Source organism: Meles meles, chromosome 6 (assembly GCF_922984935.1).
Source record: "Meles meles chromosome 6, mMelMel3.1 paternal haplotype, whole genome shotgun sequence".
NCBI lineage: Eukaryota > Metazoa > Chordata > Mammalia > Carnivora > Mustelidae > Meles > Meles meles.
The window spans coordinates 52,330,646-52,355,794 of record NC_060071.1 but is presented as its reverse complement, the minus strand read 5'-3'; the positions used below and the strand labels follow the sequence as shown (position 1 = coordinate 52,355,794).

At 50.8% G+C, this 25,149-nt stretch overlaps 1 protein-coding gene across 4 annotated transcripts in view; it reads right to left on the bottom strand.

The window, feature by feature from the left end:
• Nucleotides 1–25,149, bottom strand: part of CORO2B (coronin 2B) — a 127,217-nt gene that overhangs the window by 46,350 nt on the left and 55,718 nt on the right. For all 4 annotated transcript variants that reach the window (XR_006818725.1, XM_046008738.1, XM_046008736.1 and 1 more), the window contains exon 2: nt 14,912–15,112. Coding sequence is in view for 3 of the 4 variants with exons in the window: in XM_046008738.1 (XP_045864694.1) it covers nt 14,912–15,112 (201 nt within the window). In the remaining variant the exon portion in view is untranslated. The remainder of the gene's footprint in view (nt 1–14,911; nt 15,113–25,149) is intronic.

Genomic DNA, 25,149 nt, shown 5'->3' with positions numbered 1-25,149 from the left:
GGCAAGACTCCATCTTTAAGGGGTCAAGAAAACAGGCACATTTATACTTTGCTGGTGAGAATGTACATTGTTACAACCTCAGTGGAAGACGGTTGTGTCAATATCTATGGAAATTTCAAAAGCACATCACCTTTCTTCCTAATTTGTGAATTTTAACTAAGGAATACTTACACCCAATAAAATACAGAAACCTTAGCTATACAAATCATGGAATTTCTACATATGTGTACTACCATGAAACTACCACCACAATCAAGAACTAGAACATTTTCATCACTCTAAAAGTTTTTTCCTGCCAACCCAAAATGCAATCGCTATTCTCACTTCCATCATCATAAATCATTTTGCCTGTTCTTGAGCTTCCAATAAGCAGAATCATACAATGTGTACCATTTGTGTCTGGCTTCTTTGGCTCAATGTGTTTTATTTATTATTATTATTTTTTAAGATTTTATTTACTTGATTGTCATAGAAAGAGAGAACACAAGCAGGGGGACCAGCAGGTAGAAAGAGAAGCAGGCTCCCCACTGAGCAGGGAGCTCAATGTGGGACCCGATCCCAGGACCCTGGGATCATGACCTGAGCCCAAGGCAGACACTTAACAGACTGAGCCCGCCCCCCCTCCCCTGCCCTCAGGCACCCCTGGCTCAATGTGTTTTAAAGATTCACATGTTGCTGTGGGTATCAGTAGTCACTCCTTTTTATTGCTGCATACTATTCCATTTTATGAATCTACCACAGTTTGTTTATCCTGCTGATGGACATTTGGGCTGTTTCTAGTTTGGGGTTATTATGAATAAAGCTGCTTAGAACATTCCTTGACAAGTCTTCCCTTGTGGACATAAGTAGTCATTTTTCTTGGATATAAAGGTATGAGTGGGATGGCTTGGGTAGACATTTGTTCCACTGTACTAGAGACTAGGAACAGTCTTCTAAAGTGGCTGGAACATCTTACATCCCCACCAGCAAAGCAGGACGGTTCCAGCTCCTCCCCATCCTCATCAACACTTGAGGTTATCAGTCTTTTAAATTTTGCCCGTTCTAGTGAGTGTATGGGAAGAACACCTGTTTTAATCTGTATTTTCCTGGTGAGTCGGGACCCAAAGAAGCACAAATAGGTCTAAACATGTAAAGAGATTTTCAGCCTCAGTCTTAATAAAAATGCTAATCGAAACTACCCCCAAAGTAGCACGTCTTCATAGGCTGGTTGGCTTTTTTGGATATTTACTTTTATACAATGCTCCTCTAAGTTTTGCCTCTTTATTTGCTGCCGACACGAACGCTGTCATATACTGTGGACACCAATCCTCTGTCAGGAATATACACAAACATATTGCCCTCATGTCTGTGGTCCGCCTTTTTGCTTTCTTAATGGTTTCTTTTGATGAGCAAGTTTTTGATTTTGATAAAGTCCAGTTGGTCAGTGGTTTTTATGATTATTGCTTTCTGTGCCCTGTTAAACAACCTCTGCCTACTACATCAGGAAGAAATTCTCGTGTGTGTGTGTGCGTGCGTGTGTGTGCATGTGTGTGTGTGTGTGTGTGTGTGTACATGCATGTGCCTTTCCTGAGAGAAATCACAAATCTCTTGTACCATCAATTCAATTTCTGGGCATTTATTCAGGAAAGACACCAGGTACCTCCCAGTAAAAGCACGCGAAAACTAGAAGCTAGGGGGCGCCTGGGTGGCTCAGTCGGTTACGTGTCTGACCATTGATCTTGGTTCAGGTCATGATCTCAGGGTCTTGGGATCGAGCCCCACGGTGTCATGGAGCCCACGGTGTCATGGGGTTATCGGCGCTCAACAGGGAATCTGTTTGAGATTCTCTCCCCCTCAGACCCTCCCCTCCCCGCTCCTCTGCACACACACACACACACACACACACACATACTCAAATAAATATATAGATCTTAAAAAAAAAAAAAAAGACAACCAGAAGCTAGGTGTGAGACACATATCCTTCACTGTATGTCCCTTGATTGTTTTTGAAGTTTAAACTATGTGAAGGTTTTACTACCTGGAAATAAACATTTACATATAGAGAGATGTTATTCTAAATGGGTAAGACGTTCTGTCTGCAAATACAGGTGAGTAGGGTAGTCCAGAGGGGGAAAGAACCAGAGTGAAGGTGTAAATGATCTCTAGCTCACTCCTAGGCTGCTAAGTCCCAAGTGCCTGGGGACAAGGAGAGTGTGTCATACACCTTTGCCCAGGGCCTCATCCTAGCCTCCCGGTTGCATTCCAAGCAGCAGGCACTTTCCAGTCTCAGGTATAAGCCCTCTCAGGATGGCCTACAGCACTGAGCTCCCAGGGCCTCTCTGACAGCGCTGTTTTGGGGTACTTTACCTATCCCATGTCATTTAAATCTCCTTCAGATCCCAAGGGGCAGTTTTAGGAATGATGTCTGTCGCACAAAGGAGGAGCATGAAGCTCAGAGAGGTCAAGGAACTTGTCAGAAGTCACACAGCCATGAAGTAACCTAATTGGACCCAGGACTGCCTATCTTCCCTTCCCCAGAACACTCTCTAAGACCAGGGTGGAAAAGGGAGGGTGGAAAGAGTTAAGCACCCAACAGTAAGCAACTGTGCTCTTCCCTGGCTCTTTCTCAGGCAGCCCCCTCCCCCTCCCACCCAGGTTGCTGCCTGGCCTCGGGCCCCATGCGCACCCCCATCCGCCCCCCACTGGCGGACTGCAGGAAGGAGGCACAGATGGCAGGCGAGGATGAGGCCCCCAGCCAGGCTCACCCAGCTGTCGCTTTGGAGAGCACCACGCATCTCCTCCTCCTCCTACTTTGAACAATTGGGAGCTGGCCAGCCTGGCCCCAGCTGTTCCCTCTCTCTGGTCCAGGGCTCCTGCAGACCCACACTTCTGAGGCCTTTGTCTCTGGGGGGCCCTTGGGGGGAGGGAAGACGCATGACTCCTAGAATGTCAGAGCTGGACAAGATCTTAGAAGACAACGGGTCTAACATCTCATTTTACAGATGGGGATGGGGAAACTGAGGCTCAGAAAGGCAAAAGGATGTGTCCAAGCCCACAGAGAACCAGGCAGAGAAGTCAGGTTTCCTCACTGCCAGCAAAGCTAAGGATTTAAGGGGAAGTACTCAGGTGGGTCCACTGGTCCTCAGGACCACGCTTTCAGCAGAGCAGTACTCCTCGTCCTGATCGTGTATAATGATCGTCCACTTGTGACTCTGGGGGTCCTGATCTGGGTTTACAGACCCTTTAGGTCTGTGAGCTTGGATAGGAGAGAGATTTCACTAGCTTCTGACTGAAATTTAATATTTCTTTTGTTTATAAATGTAGGCCACAAATCCTAGTAAGATTAGCTGAACCTGTGACTTTTTCATCAATAATCACAGATATTTCCAGATCACATTATTCAGTTACTGCTGTCCAGAAATAACGTTTACACTCAGCACTACTTGGAAATTATGGAACTTATTAGGCCCTCTACTTTAATCACGTTATTTAATGTGTTAATATAAAAGCACAGAGAATACTATATCACAGTTCTGGTCTACATTTCATAACTGTATTTCAACGTAATTGGTTCTTTTCTAATCCTATTTATCTTATTTTACGTAATTAAAATTGGTATTCTCTGAAGGGGTTCATGGGCTTACCCAGATTGCCCCCCCTTACAGTTAAGAACCTGTTTTATTTGGATGCCTGGGTGGCTCCTTTGGTTGAGTGTCTGTCTCTTGGTTTCAGCTCAGGTCATGATCTCACGGGTCATGAGATCGAGTCCCATCTCGGGCTCTGAGCTCAGAGTGGAGTCTGCTTCTCTCCTTCTCCCTCTTCCCCCCCCCCACATAAATAAATAAATCTTAAAAAAAGAACCTGTTTTATTTGGACAAAATGTTCCAGTGTTAAAAACCAAAGTTTGACAACTTTCGTGTCATATCTGTTACCTCAGAAGACAAAGATTGTGGCTGAATTCACTGGAGACAAAGGTAAGCTGGAGGGTAGGGGGCTGGTACCAAGCATGGGGAGCCCATGGGCACGCCTCACTCCATGTGCCCTTTCAGACTTTATGTGACACCTCACTGAAGCCTTGCAATGGCCTTGGGGTTGAGACTTAACATTTCTTCCATTTTGCTGCTGAGGAAACTGAGGAAACTGAAAATATGAGGTATTAGCCCAAAGCCCACAGCTAGTGAATGGCGGAGCTGGGCTTGGAATCCAAGACATGATCCCAGCCTTCCTCCCTCATCACTGGGCCTCTGCCTTCCTGTCTGGGTAGATGGAAGCTTCTCACAGAAAGTCCCTAAGGTGTTGCTGCTGCCTGGGTGCTTCTCTTGGTGGGGGGAGGGGCATAGGGAAATGAGATTCTGAAGGATTTATGGCCCCAGCTGATCCTGTGACACATGGGGCACCAACTAGCTGTGCAGCCTTCACCAAGTCCCTAGCCCTCTCTGGGCCTCATCTATAAAATGCAGGGTTCTAAGCACAGTTGTCCCTACCTGTCCCCTCCTGTGTTCACCTGACAGATGACCCACTTGGAAACTTAGGCATGGGTTGCTTAGCAACTAAAATCAAGGTCTTGGCTGAGTGGAATAGAAAGGGGGGGAAGGACAGGCTAACACCATGTGATGCCGATGCCAAAAAGCCACCTCTTGGATTTTTTTTTTAAAATTTTATTTATTTGAGAGAGAAAGAATGAGCTGGAGGAGGGGCTGAGGGAGACGGAGAAGTAGACTCCCCACTGAGCAGGGAGCCTAATGTGGGGCTCAATCCAGGACCTGAGATCATGACCTGAGCTGAAGGCAGATGCTTAACCAACTAAGCCACCCAGGTGTCCCTACCTTGTGTTTTAAGAGGTTGAGTGCTATGACCTATCCCTGCACCTTAAGGTGACCTGGCCCTTTAAGAGCGTTGGGATGGAGGCTGGGGCGGGGGGGGGGGGGGGGGGGTGGTGGGGGGCGGTGAGGGGGTGGCCAGGGACTTTAGGAAGGCCGTCCTAAACAGAAAACTTCCCAGAGGACTAAATCGGGTTTGGGGACTTGGAGTTTCTCAGGCACGGCAAACACACACTCATTGTTCTGGAAGCTGCCATGGGAAGGGCCAGTTAGGAAGGGTCTTGCCCAAGGCCTCAGGACCCCATTGGCCCTCAGGGAGATGCCCTGTTTCCAGCCAGGCCACCTTAGTTCCACTCCCAACCCTGTCCCTCCTGTACCTTGCATCAGTTTTGCTCCCTGAAGTGTCGGGAGCCCATGGAGGGACTCCAGATGCTGCAGCCTCACCGCCCCAGACCTCAGAGAACAGGCAAGTTTCTCTCCAGAGTGTGGGGATGGCTGCCCTGGGTGAGCTGATCTCAGAGGCTGAAATTCTCCTACTAGTCACACTTCCCTTTGGGTCTCAAGGTTTGGTCTCCTTAAATCTCACCCTCACCTTAACCAAAGGCAAATTCCCTTGGTGAAGGGAAGCAACTGTCCCCACCTCAGTAGGTCTGATATTGGACAAGGGACCTGGCAAGGACCCCTGGGAAAGGGCGCCAAGGGCGTCTAGGGGCACCCTGCAGCCTCAGTAAGTCGCTTCTCTTCGGGGCCAGGATTTCTTATGAGTACGGCTCGGTGCTGAGAACATGTGATCACTGGAGGCTGGTCCGACCTGGCATCCTTTCAAAGTGAGGCTGGAACTGGGGCGCTGGGAAGGTGGGCAGGGGTGGGGGGGCAAGGGCTATGGGGACTCTGAGGCCTCAGGCAGCCTCAGAGCACAGAATCTCAAACGCGCACCCGCCCAGCGGTCCTGAGCTCGGATTCGAGCCGGCTGGACTCCAGAGAGCCCCTGTCCCGATCCCGATCCCGACCCCATCCCCATCCCCAGTGCCTCCTCTCCCGGTGATGTGAAGTGGAAGATAGAGGTTCTGATAGAACTCTAAGTTAGCTAGAAGGGGATTAGAGCCGTTTACTCAGTTTACTGAGCCCCGGCTGTACCTTTCCATGCCTTGTCTCATTTATCCCTTGCAGACAGGTGGATTCTCGGTAAGCAGCAGGCTACAAAGTTCACGATTGATCGGTCACCAAAGTGTGCCCAGAATCCTCCCCAAGTTCCCCCCTCCCACGGGCAATCCCATCCGTCCCATCAGCGGGCCCCTGCATTGCCAGCCCCAGCCCCAGACCCTTTGGGACACAAGTGACGGCTGTGAGTGCTTTCCTATCTACAGCGCTCAGAGACTAGCCAGCCAGACAGTTCTAAGAAGGCCAGAGACAAGCCTCCTCCTTGTTGGCTGCAGGCTGGGGAGCCCACAGGCTATTTCTGGGCCCAGGTGGACCATGGAAGAGGAGGGAGGGTGCAAAACCCCTTGTCCCCACCAAGCTCCTACTTCCTGGACATACACCGTGTGCTCAGCTATGTGCTCAGTGCTGTTTAACCATCGTGACCCCAGGAGCCATGAGAATCATTATGATTTTGCAAATGGAGAAAGCAAGGCACGAGAGGGTGCACCCCCAGGGGATCACAGCCAAGGGATGGAGCTATGACTTCTAAAGATGCGGGAGGCTCCAGGCCTGAGAAAGAAAGTGGAGAGCAGATCCTGCAATCTGTCCTACTGGTCTGGCCTATAGGCCAGTGCCTGGGGAGGGGGGTGGAGGTTGGGCCCAAGGCCCAAGTTCACAGCCTCACTGGCTGTGCTAGGAATGGAGCTCAGGAGACAACTCCGCAGAGGCCCTGACCCAAGGCAGAGGGATGGATTCTTTGATCTCTCAGGATATCTACCAGTTCAGCTGCCTCCCCGGCCGCCTGTACCTCAAATCCAGAGGATTCCATCCCATAACCGTGAACTAAAATAAGGGAGCGACACTTCCATGTCTGCTGAAGAGCGTGCCTTCACTTTTCTCAAAAATAAGCACCCATTCTTCCAAAAAAGGGAAAAGCACAAAGCAAGGCTGTCAATCTCGGCCCTCAGACAAATGGAACGAAGTTGTGACTTCTCTCTCGGAGCACAGTTCTCCCCCCTTTCCCAAAGTCACTTACTGTACATTCCGGCTGTCACAGGCTTTGAGATGCAAATTGCACCAAGCGGAAGGCAGCTTGAAGAACAAAGAACGATTGAGGAAAGATCTGAAAAATGGATGTGGAAAAGACTCTGAATTCCCCCCAGAGAGGGGGAGACCTGCCTGCAGAGGGGAGCAGGGATGGAGATTTGGGGCTTTTCCATGGGAGCCAGCAGGCTTGAGGAGCTCAGGGCTGAGGCAGGGAGCGATAGAGAGGGAGTGTTCCAGAAATCTGGAATGGAAGCAAAGGCTTCAGCGGAGCAGGAAGTCTGATCTTATTACAGTCTTCAGCGCTGAGCTGGGCACTCGTTACTGGTCCTTTTATTATCAGGCCTCAAATGTACAGTGAGTCATGGAGCTAACTGGTCTGCCAACTTCTGGGGTCGATTCCAGAATGAGAGCAGCTGGGCGGGCAATGCGGTTCTGAGGGCTTACAGGGGAGGGTACAGCCTCCCCTCCACCCAGTTTGAGGCTGGGAAGCCCCCCACAGGACACCGCACTGTCCCTGGGGCCTGCAGGTAAGGGGATCCCAGGACCAGCAAAAAGAAAACTGCAGCTGGGGAGATGGGGCATGGGAACCTCGGGAGCTGGCCTCGAGTCAGCCCAATGTCCCCCCTTAACGAGCACCTACTGTGTGCAGGCGCAAGTCAGACATGTTCCCCACCCTCAGGGCTCTCAGTCCAATCAAAGCAACTCCCTGAACTGCAAACTCCTGAAGTTTTGGTCTTGTTTGCACTTGGTCTTGTTTATTGCTGTATTCCTGGTCTTGGAACTGGGACTGCGACATAGTAGGTGCTCAATAAACGTCTGTTGAATGGTTGGGTGGGTGGATGGATGGATGGATACACTAACCACTTAGGAGACAATGAAACCTTTAGGGAGTAGCCTAATAGCGTCAGTCACAGACTGCCTCTGGATGGGTACTGGAATAGGGGAAGATATGGGAAGCTGGTCTTGTCTGAGGTGGGCATTGAGGGATGAGAAGGAGCCATTCTTGTATTCTGTATAGTGCCTAGCAGAAACCACGAGAGCTAAACTGAACCGGGGAGAGCATGTGGCCCAATCCCATCATTTTGCAGAAGGGAAAACTAAGGCACGGGAAGGTTAAGTGACTCACCTAAGGTCACACAGCAACTTAGTGGCAAGGCAGAGATTCAAGCAAGGTCTGTTGGCATCTAGAGCCTGATCTCTTAGCCCCGGTCCTGTGATGCTCTCCTGCTCCAGGGCTCTGCTGTCTTCACTGAGACGCCTTGTAGAGTTTTGCTCCCATTCCCCTCTACCACCCACCCTTGCAGGGCTGGGGAGAACAGGGAGCACCTGCCCAACTCCGGTTAGGTCTCCCAACCTTGAACACGGAAGACAGGCCAAAAAGCAAGAGAGGCCACCCTGATTGGGTTGGGGGAGAGAATGCAGCATCTCAGACCCAAGTCCAAGGGGGAAATGTTTTGCCACCAGGTCACGGAGACTCTGCGGGAATGGGAGGGGGAGAGGGAGGCCATAGGGCTTGCACAAGGGGTTAGAAGTGCCTGGGACTGGGTCCTCGTCCATGCCCGCTGACTGAAGGAAGGACGCCATCTTCTCTGGTTTCCTGCTCCAAAACACCTCTCCCATCTCTTCCTGCCGACTGAAATTGCTGCTTCAGGCCTTCAGAGCGGAAGCTTCCTACAGGCTTTAGGAAATACCCACTCTCCTGGCTTTCGGCAGGGATGGACGAAGGGTGTTGGCATATCAGAGGAGCTCATAAAGTACTGTGGAATTTACATCCAAGGAAGTCCTTGGAGATATTCAAACAACTGTAGTGACAATACAAGGCGTATCTCCAGACATGCCTCTGCCTAATACTCCGTGGGCAGACCTGCTGCTGGGAGAGCCCTGGGTTTAAATTCTGCCACGTGTATTCTGTGCAGTCTTGAAGGAGTCCCTTGACTCCTCCGAGCCTCTGTTTCTTCATCTGTAAAATGCGGAGAACAACTCTACATCTTCATCATGGGACTGGAGGTGAGATTCAAAAGCGGCACGTACATTAGACTTCAAAATCTATCCCGCTGATTCTAGTGCGCAGCCAGGACTGAGAACCGCTGGGTCACAGGGACAAGCCAGCCTCCTGATGTCCAAGCCAGGTCTCATTCCTCTGGGAATGAGACCCACTGGGGCTACCGGGTAGCTGTCTAAAGCTTCGGCGGGCAAGACCCGGCTTCCAGCCTCTGGCCTTCCTGCGGCCCGCCCGGATCTGGAGGCGGCAGGCAGCCTGGGCGGAGTGCGTGCGGCAGGAAAGGGGCGGTGCACCTGGGGAGGCCCAAGTGGTTAATCAGGCCTCTGGGCACCGTGCCTGGTCTCTGGAATATTCATAAGGCTCCTCCAGCTGTGCCAGGCAATCAGGGTGATGATTGCTCCCCCATCTGCAGCTTAACATTCCACTCCAGAGAGGAGAGAGCTGGCGGCTGAATGTTAACTAGGGGAACAACAGGCTCGGGCCTTCCCCACAGCAGCCGGAGCAAGAGCCCCAGGGAAGGCCAGAGCAGATCCGCTCACCGGGGCGGCAGGGGTGGTGGAAAGAGCCGCGGCTTCGGAAAGCAGGAAGCTGGCCTCAAGTCCGGCTCCCACACTGACCCAGGGGAGGTCGGTCTCCCCAGCCTCGGTTTCCCCAACTGTGAAATGCGGATGGCTCCCCCTGCCACCCAAGAGGACTGACTCTCAGATTTTGGTTGGATTTGAGCACTGTGCAGAGAAAGCATCAGCACGGCCGTTGTTGGGAGTCGCTGCGGACGGACGGGCCTCCTGGCCTGGAGAAAACTTTTCCAGCACAGATATTGAAATCTTAGGCAAAGCCGGCTTTGAGGGAACTTGAGCAAAGGGGTAGCTGGAGCCCCCTTCAGAAGGCTCGGTCTCGGGGCAGGGATCTGGGGGTCCCGGGTAGTGTTATTCTCATTTGGGCCCAACCTCTCAGAGAAGCAGGAAGGGAAACGGGAAGGACACCTGATAGCAGATGGAAAACATTCGGAAAAGAACAATAAAGGCAGACGATTCCGGTTGCTCAGGGAAAACAGCCTAGAGTCATTTAGTGTAGGGACAAATTGTGTCCCCAGGATCCACAGCTCATAACGAGTGCTCAAAGCAGTGATTAGGATCTGCTAAGAAAGGGCCAAAATCTTTTTGGTGTTTGTACTGAGAAACATGGGAAGCTGTTTGTAGAAAGATTTCTTTCGAACTGAGGGAAAAGAACCTGGCACTAAAATAAGAGAACCTTCTTCCTAGAAAACTGGTCAACGTGGAACAGCTCATCTCTACTGCTGACCGATAATGGGAGGGTTCTGAATTTGGTGTTACTGTTCTAGTTAGTAAGCCCTGTCCCCAGACCAGCCGGGCTGTGCCTGCAGGCTCGATGTGGCCACCGGGGGCAGGACACTTACAGCCATGGCCGGTGCAGCAGGGGACGGCGGGCGTTTGCTCTGATTCCTAAGGAGCCACTCTCTGGGTGTGGAACCTTGCCCCACATGGCCTCAGACACCCAAACTAAGTGAACACCACAACAAAGAGTTGTCTCACCCACCCACCCACTGCCAGCCTTCGCCCTCACTGTCTTGTTAGCCTTTTCTCCAGCAAGCTCCTAAGCATGTGTAACTCTTCGAGAAAACATTTGCAACAAACGTAATGGAGGGCTGAACTGAGCTCCTCCCTACAGCCTCTCAAACCTCAGGGACTCCATCTTTACGTCAACAAATTGCTTTTATTGTTGTTTTTTTTTTTTTTCTGAAAAATGAAACCTCCAGGGTTCACCTAAAAAAAAACTGAGAAGCTATAGCTATGGAAAAAGAAGAAAACAAAAGAACCTGCTTGATCCTAATAATACTCAGAGATAACCATTATTATCCTTAGGTGTATATCGACCAGTCTTTTCCGGATAGGTAGATGGATAGATAGAAATTCCCTTTTTTTCTTTTTTAAAGATTTACTTATTTGAGAGAGAGAGAGGGAGAGAGAGAGCGAGAGAGCAAGCACGTGTGAACAGGGGAGGGGCAGAGGAAAAGAAAAGAATCTTAAGCCAGCTCTTAGCTGAGCCTGGAGCCCAACACAGGGCTCGACCTCATGACTCCAGAGCTCATGACCTGAGCCGAAACCAAGAGTCTGACACGTAACCCACTGAGCCACCCAGGCGCCCCAGATAGAAATTTCCTGATGGGATTAATTATATTTTTCTTTTTGTTTCACTTAACAGTATGTCATAAAATTTTCTCTCATGAAATACTCCCCAGTATCAGTGGTTCTCAAAGTGTGTTTGGGGATCCCTGGGGATTCCTAAGACTTTCAAGGATTCTGTTGGGTTGAAACAATTTTTCTAATAATACAAGGATGTTATTTGCCTTTTCACTGCCATTCTCTCAGGAGCATAGAGTGGAGTTTCCAGAGGCTACGTGCCTGGTATTAAAAGAGGCCGAATGCAAAAGTAAGCAGGCAAGTCTTCCAATATACACATATATAACATGCAAATCTTCTATTAAGCCAGACTAACTTAAAGAGACTTGCAAAAGGGTAAAGCAATGCCTTTCTTCTCATTAATTCTTTTGTGTTTTGAAAATAGTTATTTTTCATAAAAATGTTTCTTGGGAGAACATGAAATGGGTTCATTAATTTTTTTAAGATATTATGATATTATTTATTTATTTACTTATTTGAGAGACAGAGAGAGCAGTGGGAGGGCCACAGGGAGAGGGAGAGAATCTCAAACAGGATCCGTGCTAAGTGCAAAGCCCAAAGTGGGGCCAGATCCCGCAATCCCAAGACCATGACCTGAGCCAAGATCAAGAGTGGGAGGCTCAACTAACTGAGCCACCCAGGTGCCCCTAATGTTATTTTAAATGAATTAACAAATAGATATTTTTGACATTCCTTCTTTTTTATTTTGAATATGCCAAATATTGATATTGATATGCCAAATATTGATATCCAAGTAGCCGAGCACTTGGGAACAATCATTGTACATCACCAATTTTGATGACTGCTTAGTATCCCTTTATGTGGATGTTCCCTAATGCTTTCCTCATTTCCTTATTGGTAGACCTGCAGGTTGCTTCCAATTTTCATCATTATAAAAGGGCTGCACAAGCCATCACGCACTTATGTAAAGTGAAAACCTACTGGATTCAGAGAAACTGACAGTAACCAATTGGTAGAATGAGCCATTACTACTGTTCCTTAGCAATCAAATCAAACACATTGTGTCACAATATATGAACAAATAAAGTTGAAAGGCTCTGTGCGCCTTGGCTTTATACGTATGTTTGGATACATTGTTTATCTCCATGCAGAGTCTCACACTCTGTAAAAAATACCTTTTTCCCTGCTGTCCCTAAAGTGTTTACAAAATCTGATCACATTTTAGGCTAGTGCTACTGATAATATAAAACTCTCTGGTACAATTACAGAAAACGAAGAGAAGAGTTTAGAAACTTTTAAGCAACTTGAGAGAGAAATTTGATCTCTGTAGAAAATAAATTGGAAAAAAATGGAGTGCTGAAAAATGGTACAAACATTCTGGGTATCCTTGAGAACATTTCTGTTGGATAGAGTCTTAGAAGTGGAATCGCTAGGCCCGTGGACATGTACATTTACATGGTAATAGCTATTTCCAAGTTACCTATAACTTTGATGTAAATACATCAAATAAAATACATCAATGTAAATCAAATGTACATCAAATACATCAAATCTAAATACCTCAAATATGCCAAGAACATATTTGGACACCTGTTCTCTCACACACTCAGCAATACCAAAGATAATTAGTCTTTTAAATCTTTTCCTATTTTAGTAGGCTAAAAGACTTATTTTCATCTTCTATGACTGTTTATTCATATCATTTACCTGTTTGTTTGTTTGTTTGTTTTTTAAATTTATTTGACAGACAGAGATCACAAGTAGGTAAAGAGGTAGGCAGAGAGGGAGGGGGAAGCTGGATCCCTGCCGAGCAGAGAGCCTGATGCGGGGCTCTATCCCAGGACCCTGAGATCATGACCTGAGTCGAAGGCAGAGGCTTAACCCACTGAGCCACCCAGGCGCCCCTCCTTTACCTGTTTTTTACAGGGTTCTTTTGCTCATAGATTTTTCTGGAATACTTATCTATTTTGGACATGGATCTTTTGTCTGTATCAGTTATGGGGTTTGCTTTTAAGTTTCCTTACATGTATAGTAGTATACACGTTGTATAGTAGTCCTATAGTAATAGTATAGTAGTATAGAAACTTTACTTTTAAAAAAAATTTTGTTGTAATCTATTACTCATTTCCTTTATGGTTCTGGGATTCTTGTCTTGTTTACAAAGACTTTCCTCACTGCATGATTTAAAAAATCCTCTCTTTTCCTATAATATACATGCAACTTTCCTTTTTCTTTTCTTCTCTCCTTTTTTCTCCTTTTCTTTCTCTTTTCTTTCAATGGTTAGACCTTTAACACATCTGGAATTAATTGTTACAGCATGAGGTACTGCCTATCGACCCTGGAAAGCCACACAGTGGAGTGTGTGCCGGCACTGGTCTTGAACCCCTGTAAGGACCAAGCCACACTTGGCTGCGGACCTGACGTGGGTTGGAGCTTAGTTAGTCCCCAAGGTAGACAGGTGTCTGAGCCCCTCTGGTTTGAGAAGGGAGACAAGCTATATTTCAGAATCCTTCCAAATGTGTTAGAGCTGCTGTGGGCATCTGTAAGCAAAGTCCATGAGCAGAGCTAATAGATGTTTCCAGGAAAATACCCAAACATCTTTAACGTCGTTTGTGGTTCACAAGGAGCTTCCATGTCTATCATCCCACTCCATGCCAACATGGTGCATGTAGACGGAGGACGATTCAGCATCCTCGTTTTACCATTACAGGAGGATAAGGGGCAGAGAGGTTAAGTGACTCGCCTGAGATCACAGTGGCTGGCAGGTGGCAGAGCCAGCTGGAACCCTGCCACCGAGGCCATGGCTCCTCAGACCTCTCTGTCCATCGGGTTCTGTCCTCACACCTCTCAGTGTCACTGCGGCTGTGCCCCCTTTGGTGGGAGGGAGGCTATGGCCTGAGGCTTTCCCAAATCTGTGTTCCCCCACTGTGGGCAGGAGAGACTGGAAAAATCCATCCTCCACCACCAGCTGACAGGAGATTTCGAGAATGAAGGCTTCCTTCCGCTTGTACCTCCTCCTCCCCTGAGCGGTTTGGTTTGGCGGAGGGTGGGAGTGGAGATGAGTCAGGCGGGGAAGGGAGAGCTCAGCCATAAACAAGCGAGACTGACAGCGAGCACTTTCCCTGAGGCGCGTGACCTCCCACGGGCCTCCAGGGACTGCCTGAACACAGAGCTTCAAAATTTCATGATCTAGGCTTTGCAAATTTAATTTGCTATATTCACAAAGGCAGCCACAGAAGGGGGAAAACCTTTATCTAGGAAGTGGGGATGAGAGTGAAGGTGAATTATTTCTAGCCTCTCAGTGGAGAGACCTCACACTGGTTTTTAATGAGGGTGTCATTTCTGCAGATGCCCCATGTGCCTACGGCTGGGTCTTCAACCCTTCCAGCTCCACACCAAAAAGGACAACCCAGGACACAAAATTGTGGAGCAGGACCTGGTCTTGGAGATCACCTGGAGATCAGATGTTCCAATCCCTAGTGTTAACGGGAACCCCATGTATCCGAAGGGAAGTGACTTGTTCAAGTGCAATCTTTGGAGAAGTTTTGGGAACAGATCTCAGGTCTCCTGGATTCTGGCCTGCTCTTCTTCTGGCAAATCTCGGGAAAACCTGGGGGAGGGCACAGCCACCGGACGCATGATGAGACGGTAAAAGGGCGGGGGGGGGGGGCGGGCACAGAGAGAAATGGAGGCAAGAGTGACCAAAGAGGGCTTCTCCCTGCTCCGGACAGCAGCCAGGGCTAGGGAGCTGCGGGTCCTACCTGCTCCAGAGGGATGACCAGGAAGGAGCCACCTCCCGCGCTCTCGGTGACAATGGCCAGGAAGCGGGCGTTGACAGCACAGAAGTGGTTATCGTGCACATTTTTGGTGATGGGGATACCATCAAAGCAGTGCTCCCGGTTGGCCACCTTCCCGTAGACGTTCCGGAACTTGGAGCTGCGGTATTGTGGACGCCAGGACATCTGTGAGGGACCAGGAGAGACAAGCGTCAGGCAGGTCACTGCTTCCAGAAGGTCCTGGGCTGGGCACGGGGTGGGGGGTGGGGAGAAAGTGGAGAGAGGGGAAGAAGTTTCCAGGAATGCGGGGCCCTCTGTGTGCCCGGCCCTGTGCTAGCGGACTTCGTCTCTTACTAAAGTCCTACAAGAGCAGAGACTGGCATGCGGGCACTCGTACAGGAATTTCCTGCCTTTGGTGCACAATCCCATCCCACCTTCCAGAAATGATGTAAGGTCCTTTCACTTCCTAGGGACATGGCATGTGACAGAGCCGACCGTCCCCCCAACAACACGTATGGGCTGCCTCCTGCCTCTCAAAGGTTGTACTCAATTCAGTATGGGAGGTACAGACAGAGGAGGCTGGTGACCCCAAAGACAAAGAAAACTGCTGTTGGTGAGAATGGGGGGAGACGTCCCCCTTTATGGTGAGGATGGGGGGAGATGTCCCCCTTTATGTGCAAAGAGACAAATGACCACCCATTATCATCCCCTTCTCTGGTTCTCTCAAAAGCCTCTAATCCACAAATGCACCCTCAGAAATCATCATTTTCATCATCAGGCACAGAGAGGTTAAGTGACTTGTCCAAGACCACACAGCTAATAAGTAGAGCCCTGAACACAGGCCTCCTAACTGGAAAACTGAGACTCTTTCCTACTCCAGAATATTCTTCGGAGCAAGATTTTTCAGTGTGTGGTCTAAGGCTCATCTGAGCCTCGCACATTCTTTGTGAGAAATGCTGATCCCTGGGTCCCAGTCCAGACCTACTGAACCCAGTATCTGGGAGATGGGCCCAGAAATCAGATTTTAATTCCGCTTTTCTCCCACCTGCAGGAAACACCCAGTGAGAAAGACAAACATTAAAGTCTGAGAGCCCAACCGTTCTCTACCCACCATCAATAACACCCATTCCAACCAAGCCACCAGTTGTCCCCTACTGCATGCGTGTCCCATGCCATGCAGCCTAGATTACAGATGTGCACAAGGGGGGGACTGGAGGACCGAGTGGGCAGCCCACGGTGGAGTCCAGCTTCGCTGAAGGATGGATTCTCTTAGAGGGAAGCCCTACAAATGGTCACCTTCACAGACAGAACCCGAATAGGTGTTCTCCCAGTAGATGTGCCTCTGAGTGCAACAGGCCACGGCCAGTACCCAGCAGCCTGGCACACAGCTAGAGCTCAAGAGTCCTTTGTTTTTGTTTTTTTGTTGTTGTTGTTTGTTTTTTTAAATAGTAGTTATTTATTTGAGAGAGAGAGAGAGCAAGAGTGAGCACAAGCAGGTAGAGGAGCAGAGGGAGAGGGAGAAGCAGGTTTCCCGCAGAGCAGGGAGCCCAATGTGGGACTCGATCCCAGGACCCTGGGATCATGACCTAAGCTGAAGGCAGACGCTTAACCAACTGAGCCACCCAGGCGCCCCTCTAGAGCCCTTTGTATATGGATATGCTGCTGGCCCAACTTTGCCATGATCCATGCCTTCCCCTTCCTGCCAACTCTTCTGTTATCTCCGATTGCATCTGGGGACAGATCAGGCAAGGGTGATTTCCCTACAGGAAATTTCCATGGGAAGGAAAAACAAAAGGAAGCACCACCATAGAATCAGGACACCAACTCTGGGAATCTGAAAACAAAACTTTGCATTTGCTTTAAATAAAGCCAGGAGCCCAGCTTCGAAGTTCTCTTGAGGGGGGTGTCGCCCCCTACTTCCATCTTCTCCACTGCCTAGGTCACTGTGCACCCTGCGGGGATGGGGGTGGGGGCTTCTCCCTGCTCATTACTCCTCCTCCCTCCCCGCCTCAGCCCACACTGCCACCCACTCCAATCTGCCTGCTCCGGTCCCCGCCCAGGTCTGTCAGGACTGTTCAGGACAAAGTGCTGTGGGACATGGACCACAGCCCGATGGGCACTGCTATCTGCAAGACCTCACTTGCTCGCTCAGGACATCAGCTCCAAATCAGGATTACATCAGCGATGCCCAGGCTGGGGTCCCAGGTGCTCACTCTCCATCCCCGTACACGGTGCAGAGATGAAGTGTTTAATTTTAGTAGTTACGGGTTTATTTTAATTTGCATTAGAAATAATATAACTTGCATGCCAAATCCATAATTTCACAGATATCACTGCTAATAAGGCTAAGTTAAAAAATAATGAATCAATTACAAAAATATAGCATGAAAAATATAGCAGAGACCTGGCAAAAATTCAATCTGGTAGGGGAGTGCTAAGAATTTCTCTGTCCCTTCCAGGTAGAACATTCTAGATTCCACAGCTCCCGTGAAAGAAAAAGAGAAATTTATCTCCTGTTCTTTGCTGGTGCATCCCTGGCCTGGAAGGTCTTCACCACTGTTCCCTGCCCAGCCCATTAGCCTTCAGGGCACTACTCCACTTGGACTCCTCAGCCCGACTCCTCAGAGCCCCTGAACAGCCAGCACCTCTCCCTCAGGGACTAGTCTCCACTGTGTCACACCGGCTCTCTCTTCCCCGGAAGACTGTCTCAGCATCGTCATGGAAGATGCTGACCCCATGGCCTCTAAGCCGGACTGCAGACTGGTGTCTGCTCTTCCTGGGCAGCCTGCACGAGTCCCAGATGCCGGGGGGAGGGGAAGACCTGCTGGGCTTCCGGCCCCTCCCCAATGGGACCCCCCCAACCGTGGGGAGACAGCCGGTGTGACTCAGCCTCCCCAGCACAAGAGGCTCAGGGAGCCACTTCTTAGCCCACATCTGGTGAGCAGGACAACAGTTTCTCTTTCTGCTCCAAGCACAGCCCCTGGCCTGGCACCTGGGATGGGCTGACCCAGGCCCGCTGATAACGGCTCAGCACCACACTCCTCCCAGTGCGGGCTCCACTGCACGGTCTGTTGGAGGCTTGAGGGGAAGGGTAACAAGAGCCAGACTAGAGCCACATAGAGCCACGTTTGCTGCTGCCTCAGCGTGGGACTTGGGAGAAACACTTAACCTCTCTGTGCTACCTCTGTCTGCTCTCACATGAAGGAGGCCAACAATCCCCACTGCCTCCAAGAGGCCGGAGGAGTCAATGAAAGATGCTGTGATATGCCTGGCACAGGCCTGGCCCCATCTGGATGCCCACTTCACAGAGCAGAATAGAAAGCAGGAGAGGAAGGGCCAGGCTCCCACTCCCCCTTATTATGAATGTCCCAGAGCCCTGCGGGTTCAGGGGTGGGAACTGCGCCCAGGTCCTCAGGGCCCCCAGCCTGGGTCTGCCATGGCTGGGGGCATCCCACGGGCCCCCTAAGAAACGCCTTGTTCCAGAGCTCTGGTGACACTGAGGCGGGCTGACCTGATGGGCTCCAGGGAGCCCTCCCGTGACACCCATGTTTCCCTGGGTGGAGCCCGCAGCGGCTGGGTACACCTGGGTATTTTCCCATCTGACTTCACCTCTTCCTCCTCCAACTCTTTCCCTACTCTCTCCCCCATTTTCTGCACTGCCCCCCTTCTCTGCCCTTTCTCCCCCCATCCCATCTCCCCATTGCCCCATTCCCCAGGGCATATGTGCCCAAAGAAGCATTTGTGATCAAGGCTCCTGGTGGAGGCACCTGTATTCTCCTTGAACGTATCCCACTGGTGCCCCTCACAGCCCAGCATCCTGCGGGGGGCGGGAGGGGGAGCGGGGGTCCTGCCCTGAGCCCAGCCCTCGGGCTTGGGACCTGCACTCAGCAGGCCCATTCTTCCAATGAGCCTGCCTCCTTGGGCTGGGCTCCAGCGAACCCTAGAATAATGCCAGCCTTCTTCCTGGGAAAATGGAGAGCATCTTTCCAAGGGTTTGTTCTCAGCAAGCCCACTGCTGGCTTTCCCTATTGGCCAGCAGGCTGGGGCTGGATCTCTCAGCTGGGTCTTCAGAAGGGCCCTGGTCGACCAAAATGGTTGTTCACAATAGGGTGAAGGCGGGGTGCGCCCATGGGTTTCATGTGGCCAACCATGGTCCTCATCACTGGGTCTGCACCCTCACTGCACATAGGCCCACACCGAGAGCACGGCAGAGTGCTAGACCCTGGGCTTCCCCTCCCCTCTCTGACTCCTGCTAACCTTGGAAAAGACACTTTGCCTCTCTGAGCATCAGGAGCTCCATTTCTCCAATGAGATAACGTAGGTGCAGGTCCCATGCACCATGCCACTGCTGCTCCCACGGGCCCCGGCAGTCGAGGGGGCTTGGGAAAGCCCCCGCACAGATCCTGCTTTCAAATACAGAGAAGACAAAGCCTGTACCTGCCTGACACTTTCATGGTGGTTAGTCACTTTGTGGCAAACAGACTGCGGGAAGGAAATGCTGTGGAGATGGGAGGTCAGGGAAGAAGAGCATCAGGGTGGGCTTCCTGGGGGCGGAAGCCCACAAATGCTTCCCTGTCCCAGGCACCGCGAGAGCCCGGGGCTGCCCATGATGCCCATGGGGGAGCTCCGGCTGTCCTTGTACAGGGTGGGAAACACCCAGTCAAACTTCAGATAGTTAGCGAGCACAGGGGCGACTGGAACCTGGTCTTTCAGACTGCAGGGTCCAGATTTTTATTTTATTTTATATTTATATTCATTTTATTTTTATTAGGTAAGATTTCAATGCATAAAAATAGTTGGGGGAATAGTAAAAAAACCACCCACACCTAGGTTGTCATTAACATTTTGCCATGTTTCTCTCTCTCTCCGTGTGTGTGTGTGTGTATGTGTGTGTGCACACACATGTGCGTGTCTTTTTTTTTTTCCTCTTGTGGAATCATTTGAAAGGAGGCTGCACACGTGACTCTTAGCCTCTATGACGTCGGCATGCACTTCCTACAAAGGAGGACAATTTCCTACATATTACCACGTCTAAGAAAATCAACAAGTCCTCAATTCTGTCGAAGACCCAGCCCATATGCAGAATGCTCCAAAATCCCTTTTACATCCATTCCCTATTGTGAACAACCAGGACAGGGGCCACTGGGTGCTCCCATGGGTTTCATTTGGCGGTGATCTCTCTTTTGCCTCCTTTCAATCTAGAACATTCCCATCATCTTTTTGTTTTGTTTTCTTTCCTTTTTTTTTTTTTTATAAGTGATATTGACTTTCTGAGCACACACAGTCAGCTGTTTGATAAAACGTTCCAGCGATCTGTCCCATATTGCTTTGTGACAGCTTCAAAGTCATCCCTGTGTTCCCTGTAAACTTTAGGAGTCAAGTGTAAGGCTTTGATTCGATTCAGGTGAAAGATGGCCCTGTTATTCTTCGCTCGGCTTTGGTTGGGGCCAGGATGGAGAGGAGAAGACAGATAGAACGAGTCACACGCACCTGGTCTGACTGGTGGCAGGGAGGGACCGGCTGGGTGTGTTGAGGGTCTGTTCTTGGAGGGCGGTGGACAGAAGGCTGGAGGGCCTGGGAAGCCGGATGAGGCCCCGACACGTTCTGTGGACCCAAGCAGGGCGACCACGGGCCCCAGAGGGCTGACCTTTCCACCCACAGTTCCTAAGGGGCTGACTTCACTCTGAGATCCGCTGGCTGCGTGTGCAGGCAGAGAACAGAAAGCATTCCTCCCCCTTCTGCCAGAGGAGGAGGCCCTGCCGAGGCTGGGATGGAGCCGCTGCCCAGACCTCAAAGGGAAGGCAGTGTGGCAGCCAAGAGATGACCTAGACAGTGTGGCAGCCAAGAGATGACCTAGAACCTGGCCCTTTGTCTTTTACCCCATGCCCCCAAGCACAGCCTGGATCCTGGTGGGTTGCCCCAGCTCATCTAGTGAGGGTGGGACACACACACACTCCCTCTCTGTCTCTGAACCTTTCAGGAGCAATCAGCACAGACTGAGCGAAATTGAGCTCCCTACAAGGGAAGACTTTCTTAATGGTTAATGCTGTCTGAGGTGGGAAAGGAAGCTGCCTTTAGAGGTAATGAACTTCCCATCCCTGGAAGGGTTCAAGATTCTGGTGGATGACCTCTGATCAGGGTGGTTTGGAACAATGAATGGGACTAGCTGTGTTCCAGCCCCAAGATGAGATCACAGAGCTCCTCTATGAAAGGTGCTGTGTTGTAATAGAAAGGGGCGCGGGGTCAGAGTGCCCAGCAGGGGTCCTAGTTCTGTCACCCTGGCTCTTCCTCTTCTGTGAAACAGGGAGCCTGATGCCGCAGAGCTGGGCTGTGGTGACCCTGAATGACAACCGCTCTTGTGGCGACTGCCCTTTCTCCCACGGTGTCCCAAGGGCTGCTTACTGCTACTCATTCTAAGCTCTAGGTATGTGTTTTCTCTCTCCTGTTACTAGCTTGGGGTTTACCTGGTCATCCAACCACTTCCGTGCACCCCACACTGGCCTGGTCCTGGACTCCCGTCTAGCAGGACCCTCACAGTGACTATGGTTGAATAAAGTGTCAGTACAGTGGCCGGGCGCAGGCCGAGGTCAGGCACAGCTGCTCGGCTCCCCAAATGGAAGAGGGAGGAGTCCCTCAGGAACCTCACCCCAAGGCTGTGACTTCAGCTTCCTGAAGTTTCGAGTTGCCTTCTCAAGCTGACGTCCCACTCCTGCCCACAGGATGAGGGTCTGGTCCTTACCCTCCCGCACCAGTGCTTCTGGGTCCACGCCCTTCCACGCAGTGTTTGGCCTAGCGGTCATGCAGCCCCATGTCCTTGGGGCTCCTTGTCACCGGAAAGCCAAGGGCTCTGCATTCACCACAGCTCTCCTTGCTGCGGACAGCACAGTATCAGCAAGGGACCAGTGTCTGCAGAGCCACGCCAAGAAGTTCACCGACGTCATAGCCATGACCCAGGCTAGACACCACCTTGTTCACCTCCCTCCACCCTAGTGGACCAATGGACAGAGCTGGGCAGATGCCATAACCTCACTGAAAACATGCAGTACCTCTGTGACTCATTCGAGGCTCCGAGGTGTTAAGAGACCAGCCCAAAGTCACAAGCTATGAACATGGCAGAGCCAAGGCCAGCCAAGTCTACTGTTCTTTCCAATACAATACACATCTTCTCTTCCTTTGGCCTCTCCCTAAACTTCCGTCCCTTCACACTTGCTCCATAGACTCCAAGATACTCATGATACAGAAGTGTCAAGAAACTATACAGTAGGCAGCGTCCAGGAGTCAGGAAGGATCCCAAAGGTTACTGTCTTGTTATTTGTTAGCTGTGTGACTTTAGACTAGTTACTCAACCTCTCTGGGCATTTGTTTATCTACCCATAAAAGGCAAATAATGCCACCTGGCTCACTGGATGCGGTGAAGGGACCAAATCCAAAGACACCCGATGAGATGTCCGCCAAACATTAGCTCCGCCCTCTCCCCTTGTCCTGCAAGAGACAATCTCTGACCTCAATTACGTGTTTACTCGGGGAGGCCAGGATCTGCCAGGAGCACGAGGGGGCTGGGCTGAGCTGATGGTCGGAGGAGGGAGGGAGAGGCTCTGGCTTCCAGATGTGCACAGCTGCTGGGCCAGCTCCCTAGCGGCCTCTCCCCGGGCCCGCGCCATCCTGGTCTCCCTCCGAGAGGGGGAGGGCCCGGAAGGAAGAAGCATTCATTTCGCAGCTGAATGGCCCTTATAGCCTCTTAAGAAATGGAGGCTGCCTTTTTTCTCCTCTGAGATAATCACTATGTACACTCCACATGGAAGCAAATTGTATCCTGTCCTCCGATCCTAAAAATGATTTACTGTGGCCAGCGGGCGCATTTTCTAGATGATAATGACTAAAATTCAGTCCTTTAACTGGAACACAAAAATGTACCAGGGCAGTTTTGTTTTTTTTTTCCTTGCCTCTGACTCAGGTGACGGCGGAGCTCATGGCTACATCCTTGGTGGAGAGCCCAGAGCCCAGGACCCCTCTGGAATTCAACCTGACAGCAGCTGGGCAACCCATCGGGGTCTGTGGGAGAGCCACTTTCTGTCCACGTGCTGCCAGAGGAAGGCTGACCTTTTCCTTCTGGTGGGGATCACTAGCTGCATGATGTGGATCAAGTCACCTTCCTTCCCCGCCGACTCAGTGTCCTCCTCGGTGTCCCAAATCACTGTGAGGATGGGACAGGAGAACACAGGGGTGCTTTGCAAATGGTGTGCCACTGTCCCAAAGGGCACATCTGTTATCACTATTCTTGTCTCATTCGACCACGACGATCAGGGTCCCTGAGCGACAGCCAGTCACCTGGCCCTCCTCTGTCTCTGAGCCCAGGGCAGGATGCATGGGAGGGACCCGAAACTGGAGAGGGCAGAAGTGACCACCAGTTGGGGGCCTGAGAAGTCCACTAGGCTGGGTGGCTGGACTGACGAACTCTAGGCCTCAGTTTCCTTCTCTGTGAAATGAAGGGCTATGGTCTCTTCCTTTCAGCAGGAGTGTCCTTTCTCTCAATAGAGCATTGCTCAGACCTCCAAAGTGTACACAGGCCAAGTTGGAGACGCTTGTGTTCCTCGAGAAGGAAGCTGGGAGCACCTTTATGCAGTGGCCTGCAAACACACTGTGGAACCCTGGGCCTTTGTGGAACCCAATTTGAGAACCTCTAGTATGAGGAAAGTGCCAGAAACCTGCATTCCAGCCGGCTCAACTCCTCATGTGCTGGGGGCCTTCAAGCAATCCCTCCTTCTGCCATAGGAGATGTTTGGGCCAAATGGTTCACCACCCAGCTCTGTCATTTTGTAGTCTAGCCCAGGACACGGGGTTCCCACTGGCTTTTAGGACTCCTGAGAAGATGCGGTGGCCACTCAAGCAGTTACCAGCATGCCACACCAGACGTGTTCTCTCTGACTTGCTCTCTGACTCCTGGATCTGCTGGGTCTGGGCCTCCAGAGCGTTTCTGAGGGCCTGTCCCTGAATCTTTGGCTCCCCACAGCACACCCAGTGTCAGCAGAGGCCCGGGGGCAGGCAGAGGGGGGGAAGCTGGCTCACTGCCCCTGCCCCACCCTCCGCCGGAGCTCCCAGCTCCACAGCACACGTGTAGTCAAGGACACCCACGTTCGCACCCTGGCTACACCCCAACCTGGCGTTTGGCTCCGAGCCCATCGGAGACCCGGTTTCCTTTGTCTGTGATGTGACCTGCTCAGGAGGACACCACTCCCCCTCCTTGCATTGCTTCTCTCACCTCCTTTCGCAAAGGCGATCTCTCAGTGAGACCTGCCCCAGGCACGTGTCATTATCAAACACACGACGCCTCTGACACGTCTGGTGGGACCCTTGTCCTCTCGAAGTCAGCTTCAGGACGGCAGGCATTTCCGTCTCTCCCGTTCACTGTGGCATCGGCAATGCCTAAAACCGTGCTAGGTACATGGTCACGACTCAGAGAACGTGCCTGCCAGGGGATCTGGGGCAGGAGCATGCTGGTAAATGGTTACCAACCAGCTCGTTGAGGGACGGGGTGCCCTGGTTTTTAGTATTTTCCAGTTTCCGTGGCCTAAATGCTCTCACCATGACTGTGGCATCACTGAATGTGTAGCTGGTCCGGAATTAAACAGCAGTGGAAATCAGATGTTGGAGAAAGAGGTAGAGGCTACAAGGCAGACAGACCAATGGATGGACGGTGTAAAGCTCCGTACACTGCGGGATGTTGACCACTTCTCTTAGTGCAGTGGCTCTCAGAGCCCTGGTCCGCTGATCTCCTAACCCTACTGCATACGGGGAATCATCCAAGGGGCGTGTTACGAAGATGTGGATCTGTGGACGCCCGCTTTTGAGGATACTTGCTCTAGCCCCTATACCTAACAATTGCCCAAAGCTATACCATCCCATGGGGTAGCTATTTGCTATGTGTGCCTGATGAATTAAAATGAAATTGAATGCAAAATCCAGTTCCTTATTTAGACGAAACACATTGGTAGTGCTCACTGGCCATACGTGGCTAGGGCCTGCCATCTTGAACAGTACAGATTACAGAGCGTTTTCATCCCTGCAAAATATTCTACTGGACAGTGCCGGTAGACTATTGATTAGTCCCTGAAAGTCACATCCTAGAAGAGACTGATCAGACTGAACCTCCATACCCCATAGTTCCCGGCCAGGATGCAGGGGAACCAAGGAAGGCCAAGGTCTGGAGTCACCCCAATGACCTG